Genomic DNA, 7,133 nt, shown 5'->3' on the forward strand with positions numbered 1-7,133 from the left:
TGCTGATATAGTAGTTGAAACTTGAAGATTTTGAGATCAAAAGATAAGAGGACAAAAAGGTCCCATCGGGCGTGCCAAGAAATGTGTACGACGAAATTTTGTATATTAAAATACAGAAATCATTACAAATTGTATTTTGATAAGTACAAGTGATGTTGACCTGATTGTTATTGCAAAATTACAAAAATTCTCTAATTAATGATCTGAATATTTGAAGACAGGGGGCCACGTGGCTTGAATCCTGGTCTTCAAGAATTTGTTGAAAATTTGATTTGTCGAGACTTGAATTGTTCGAAACTTGAACTTCGGGGCTTAGACTTGGACTTGAATTTGATCTGATTTGAAGAAGACTTTGATCTCCTTGGACTTGACGTGAACCTTTTTGATTCGAAGAAGATATTGATCTTCTTGGGGTTCATCGAGTTTAGGTTTGAGAGAATTTCTCCGCTTCTTCCGATCTCGAAATTTCTTTAACACTTCGCGACGTTCTCTGCTTTATTTCTTACTTCAGCTTTCACCTCTCCTTCTACCTGTCGTATGGACCATTGGTCCTATGTTATAGGGGAGAATTCGTGCTAATTTTGATAATACTCAATTTATATTTAATTAAATGAGATAATTGAGTAATTATGATTTTATTTATTTGTTTGTTTATTTGATTTGATTTATTTATTTAAAATTTGGTATGGACCCTTGGATTTTATGGACTTTAGTAGACTTTAATTTAAGTGAGCTAATGATTTAAATCAACCCAATCCATTATTTATTTTATTTATTAATTTTATTTTATTTTTATGTCTACAGCTTCATCCATGTCTTCTCTGTGTTTTCCACACACTGCTAATTTTTCCTTTATTTTCTCTTTTAACCCTTTCTACTTCCTTCTTCCTTCTCCCACCTTCCCCGTCATCCTCAACTAGCAGAACAGTAGACTCAAAACATAAGTAATTATTCAAGCATAATTCAAAATATAAATTTACTCAAAATTTACTTTTACTTTTTAGCTTCGCCGAGCATTCTCTAAATCAAAAAATAAAAATAAAAATCCAGCGACAATTTCGGAAATTGGATGATCCAAGTAAAACAACAGATTGGGAGGATAATTAAGTTTTAATTCCTACTTCGAGTATTCAATATTCAGGATTTAAACTGACCGATCTTGAACGCGAGCTAATGGAGCGGTGAAGCAGTTCCTGTTCCTGCCGGGGCGGAGGCGGAGATTCATATTTCCGAGTTCCGGCCGCGGACGTGGAGACACCATTAAGGTGCATTTTCATCGACCAAATCTGCCATTTCTCAAAATCTTAATTACACTGCAAGAAGGTCTCGAGCTTTAAGATGAACTTGGTAGGGATTGTATAGAGGGCTCTCAAACGGTGCAGTAGTAGCAGTTTCTGAATGTAAACTGGGATTTTCCCACGTGCTTTTCAATGGAGAGCGCAAATATTTCTTGGTTTTAAAATTATGGAGATTTCAATGTTAATCACTCATTTACGTCACGAATCTTCCATTAATCCCGATTATTAAACTTCAATATCTCAATTGTTCATTAACATTATTTCTAAGAAAATATGCTACCCAATCAATTCATATGAATAAAGCTCAAATTATGCTTCTTCAAACAATATTTAAACAGTATATGTTTTTAGCTTTTACAGCATTAAGACTGTTTAATTAAATGAAACTGTAAGATGCAATTGCTAATATTGGCTAATAGAATGACTAATATTGTAAGTAAAAGTGAAGTTTAGTAACTTAACTCAGACACGTTAAAGTTGGAGGACCCAATTGAGATTTCAAGTACAGAGACCAAAAATGAAATTGAGGAGCAAAGTTGAAATTTGTCCCAAAAACAAGAACTCGGTCCAACAAATAAAGCCAAGTAACGAACTCCGTAAAGAGGAGCAAAGTTGAAATTTGTGAATAAAACAAAATTTTACCAGGCTCTTACTTCAAATTACTACCTTTTTCCTTTTCCTATATGGAACTTCGATCTTTCAATTTGTACTAACCCCATTCTTTACAGTGTGTATCTTCAGTAGTTACTGTTCATCTGCCAGTTGCAGATCAATCCGACTGTGAAATCTGTAAAAAAATAAATAAAATAAAAATAAAAAAACACAGCGTCTCAGCACACTACCATAAATATGAATCAAAATCTATTGCAAACATAATCCATTGATTGCACATATGAATATTGAACAAAGATGCATGTGTAAGATACGAAACCGATGTCCACACTTACTTCTTTGGAGTTGTCAAGAAGCTCACTCCTTGCTAGATTTCGTCCAGAAAAATCCCTTTTTCCGAGTGGTGTGATTCTCAGAAAATGATCTAATTTCCTTTGACCCGATAGAGAAGCGCCGTCTCAAGAAACGGTTTCCTAAAGAGCTGCTAATTTTGGGATTTGTTCCGTCATGACCACTGCTTTTATCATGATCAAATTCAATGAGATTGCTATCAACCACCCAATTCCGGGATTGCTTTCTAGCCTTCAAATCCATTTCAGCTTTTAGTGACTTTCCAGATATCTTCTCCCCAAGAGCACAGACTGGGCATTTTGGGTCGTATTTGTTGGTTTCAGCCGTCATGAACTCTAAGCACTCAGCATGGAAAACATGCCCACAAATTAAAACAGCAACCACATCAATTTCAGTGGTAACAATTAATTTTTGGCCACCCCATGAAGATCTCTCGATTAAAAGCTTTGAACAGATACCACATGTTTGGAGATTCAAGGAAGTAGACCCTGATAGTTGTTGGCTATCAAAAGACCACCTCTCTCTCCTAGTTCTTGTTAACTCTGAAAAGGTGGGAGATGAACAGTTGTTTGAAGACCCATCGTTGGAGCCCTGAGTAGGGAGCAATAAAGAAGATGCTTCTTCAGATATCGAAAATGCGGGTAACTTGCATTCAGGAATCCCGCTATCAGATACATGCCTTAATAGCTGGTGTCCTGGAGAACGACAACGCAACCTTGAAGGAGTTGAGTGTGGGGGAAGATGGTGAATTTTAGATGATAAAGAAGATGTTGTCAAAGATAAAGCAGAAGGTGCTGAAGTAGATAGCTTTGCAGGAGATGGGTATAAAACTGCAGGGGATTCTGTTGACTCTTTCATCTGGCCAATGGAAATGGAAAAGACAAATCAGATGAGAAAACCCATGTAACATATGTATTCAACATATGCAAACATTCAAAATACATTGTAATGCAAAATTCAACCAGTACGAACAGTACGCCACGTACCTCTGCTGAAGACCAGGAAATAGAAGGATCTGCAAAAACAATTATACAGACATCAAATGAAAAACCATGGAAAATTACTGTTCAACTAATTTTCCTACGATAAATATTAAAGAGCAAGAGAATAGGATGTCCATTGTCATGCGTCTGTGCCCAAAGAATAAACAAGTTAATGCACAGACAATCAGTAGATATGGTGTTGGGTCTATGAATCATTGAAGTTGTCTAAAAAAAGCATTGGCAATTTGCCTGAATTAAAGTCTAATGAATCTAGAAGTTCTTTACCATTTTTCAAAACCAAAATTTTTAATAGCTAAAGATAATTAACTACAGTAGTTATCGTTTCCGATTACAGATTTGCCATCAATCATAAAATCTGCAGATCCTAGTCAAAAGGTCGCCAGCTCAAGAAACATAAACGCCTTGTCAGATGTTTTGTAAGTGTATTAAATGCATAATGAACAGATAATATGCGACGAGAAATATAGAAACTCCAGGCAATGCGTAATGCCCCCATACATCAGATCTAGCTCTACAAGTATTAGAAATAAATCTAGTACCTTATCTCGTGATATACTACCTTTCTAGTACTCCATAGTCTCAATTATATGTAGCTTATGAAGTAACTCGATGAGCATGTTTATACAAATTTTAATAGAACACCCACTGAATTGGTTAACTTTTAATTTTTATTTTTGTCAAAAATTTGATAATTGCTAGAATTTATCTGAAACTAGGACCAGAAACGAATTGTATACAATTTTTTAACAGGAGCAATAGAGACAGTATCTAAATTGGCAAATTTGAACAAGTTCTTATTTAATTCTTATTCTGAGGACTCAATCCCGTGCTGCCGAAATGAACAGTTCGTCAGCACCTCACATCATAGATTGCAAACATATGTTTTCCATAGACTAAAATTATAAATATATAAAAATGAGTGGTGAATAATAAGATGGTAAATGTAACACTCTCAAGATGTGTGGATAAAAAGTGGTTTCAGTGTTTATAATCCGTTTATAAACATGAGCCAAACATAGGTCAAATAAACTGGAGAAAAATTAAAGTGCATTACGATGATCATATTTTTATATTTGCAAGGCATCTCAAAATTAAAAGAAATGAACTGCCTCATAGAGAATTACCAGAAGAAGGATGTCTAAGAATCCCAGTATTTTCTTCCAAAACTGGGGACTTTTGCCACACAAGTGACTGGGAACTATCTAATTGGATGCCCCCTTCAGAAGCAGAAGCAATTTCTACAGTGGCACCAGATTTGGCATCCAATGGATGACTGCCACCCCCTCCATCATGTACCCAATCCTCAAATGGCTCTTCTCCAGCTACTCGCCCACGATTATCCCATCTAAAGCTCCAAGAGGGTGAACGGCGGGCATGCCTCTGCAAAGCTTCACTGGGAGATCCTTTTGTTATAGGTTCTCTAGCTGCGACACAACATGCAGACCCCATGCTTTCTCACACACAGAACAAAGAATTGATTACTTACGGACAACTGTCTTTCGCATTTATGATCTCCGCAAAAAGAACATGAAGGATGCCAACTGAACATAAATCTCTGTATAAAGTGAAAGACGGCAATCAATCATCATCTGGTTACAGTGACAAGATTACAGATACACATTGCACCAAACAGTGGAGCAATAATCAAGCATGACCAACTTTCTAACCAAAATGTTACACAACATATCCCTGACACCTCAGGTCCTTAGCTGAAATTAAGTTAAGAACGTGATATAAATTTGTAATTTTCATAATATTGCTCTAAACTAATATGTAAGTAATGATTAAAAATAACATATATCAGTCCAGATGATATCTAAATTATTGATCACTGAAACAACAAATGACAGCTATCAATTTCCGAGGATATGAGGAACTAAAAATCATCATCTGACACATCAGAGAAAAGGTGGAAATAATTTCGAATGCTATGAGATATACTTCCCTTAATAGTTAATACAAGTCACACGTAAAAATGGTGGAAATAATATTGAATTCTATGAAATATGTTTCCCTTAATACGAGTCATACATGAAGTATAGCCCCTTTTTGAGCCTCATTCTATAAAAACTTATTTTTTTCCCAACTTATTTTCAACTACATTCTCCCAATAAAATAATTTTCCGCGTAACCTCAAATTTTTCCCTACTTTTTAACCACTCATTCTCCAAAAAAATAACAATTACAAAACCTGAATTCCCAAAAAATGGGCTCAAATACACGCATAATCTGCATGCTCTATGTAAGGTGGTGGTCACAATGAATAAAATTATGCCCAGAGCAAACATCCTCTGCCAACATATAAAAACAAAAAACAACAACACAATTCTACCCTCAAGAAAATTGCAATTGATGTACCATTTTCTCATAAGAAATACACTTTACCCAAGTAGTCCAGTTTCAATTATTTAAATTTAGGGATCATCGGAGTTCTTCCTGAACCACCTTAAAGACAGACGAATTAATAGCAAAGCCTAATACATATAATCCAGTAATGAGGGTTGTCATAAAACTTGGAAAAGCCAGAACCCAAAAGCTAGCCATTCAGGTTGGAGAACCCAAACCGATATAAACCGCACAAAGGAATACTTCAGATGTGGGATTCATGTGCCCATACACCCCAATGAAAATCATGACAAAACACCATGTTTTCGACTCGACGTCCACGTCGAGCAGGTGCCCATACACCCTAAGTGATAACCGAGACCAGCAGACATGGTGCTTGCTCTGATACCATTGTCTATGACAATAGTCAAGTCATCCTATCAGACAGTATCTGTCCACGCATCACATTTATCAGATCACCAAAAGACTATTAAAATCCACATCAGAGTAACAAAAAGACATAAATGCTTGGATTCATTAAAAAGTAATTTAAACCGAGAAATCTTAAACAGAAGTAAATAATAAAACCTTCAAAATGAGATCAGAAGTCATGGAGATCTAAAATTAATACGAAACAAAATCACAGTCCAAATTTATTTTCCCATCTAACCATTTTATTATTACCCTATATAATCCAAATAAGTTCCATTCTTATTTCCCCTTAAGCCCCATATTATTACCTATTTCCTTTAAAAGCACATACGAACACATAGTACTACAATATAAATATATTGTCTTTCGTGCAAAAACAAATGAAACTGACAAGATGAAACCGTGAGTCCTGCGATCTGAAAACCCTAGAAAGAGATATAAAAGGTGTAATAGAGAGAGATTCTGGTTCTTCCTTTTCTACATTTGGTGAGGAGAGAATTTATATTCTAGATTGGATGCGAATAAATAAAATAAATAATCCTAAATATTTATGCTGTTTGGAGTGGTTACCTTAGGTGCAAGAATGATTTGTTAAGTATTAAGCACATTATTTAATTGATGAATCATTAAAAATACATGAAATTCATCATTAACTTATTCATCAATTAAATAATGTACCTTGTTACCGGTGCTTAACATAAGCTAAACACCAGTATTTAGGAGATCATTACTGACCTTAAGTTAATATTGGATTATAAATTTTATTTTTACTTATAACGAAGCATTGAGAAAAATAAAATGAAGCATCGAGTCATGTAAGCATTCTATATTTTGTGAAATACATCAAGAAAAATAGAGGTGGGTGAAGATGAAAACGAGTAGTTTGAAATAATTTTATTAGAAGAAATGTCAAAACGCGTACGAATATAAAAAATGTGAAGTTTTATTGACATTTAAATGCTATTTCATTTCTATTTTTTGTGGGCACCAATATTATTGTCATGATCATATTTTTAAGATCTATTTTTTCTTGAAGATTAGTTTTATTTATTATTATAGAAGATATCATCTCCAGTCTAAATGACAATGGACTCTTGATTCATTATTCATT

General features: G+C 34.7%; 1 protein-coding gene across 4 annotated transcripts; it reads right to left on the reverse strand.

Moving 5' to 3' along the window:
• Positions 1–1,726: 1,726 nt before the first annotated feature.
• Positions 1,727–6,556, reverse strand: LOC111388118. Of its 4 annotated transcripts, none has more exons than XM_023012797.1 (5): positions 6,414–6,556; positions 4,390–4,820; positions 3,248–3,276; positions 2,246–3,119; positions 1,727–2,085 (listed from the first exon to the last, which is right to left on the reverse strand). In XM_023012797.1, exons 2-4 carry the CDS (start codon positions 4,712–4,714, stop codon positions 2,268–2,270), a joined length of 1,206 nt encoding a protein of 401 aa, XP_022868565.1. In that variant the 5' UTR covers positions 4,715–4,820; positions 6,414–6,556; the 3' UTR covers positions 1,727–2,085; positions 2,246–2,267. The 4 variants fall into 4 exon arrangements, with proteins under 4 accessions (XP_022868565.1, XP_022868578.1, XP_022868572.1 ...); XM_023012810.1 differs by having other exon boundaries at positions 4,390–4,974; positions 6,414–6,545; XM_023012804.1 differs by having other exon boundaries at positions 6,331–6,545.
• Positions 6,557–7,133: the final 577 nt, after the last annotated feature.

The sequence above is a fragment of the Olea europaea genome, chromosome 3, assembly GCF_002742605.1.
Source record: "Olea europaea var. sylvestris chromosome 3, O_europaea_v1, whole genome shotgun sequence".
NCBI lineage: Eukaryota > Viridiplantae > Streptophyta > Magnoliopsida > Lamiales > Oleaceae > Olea > Olea europaea.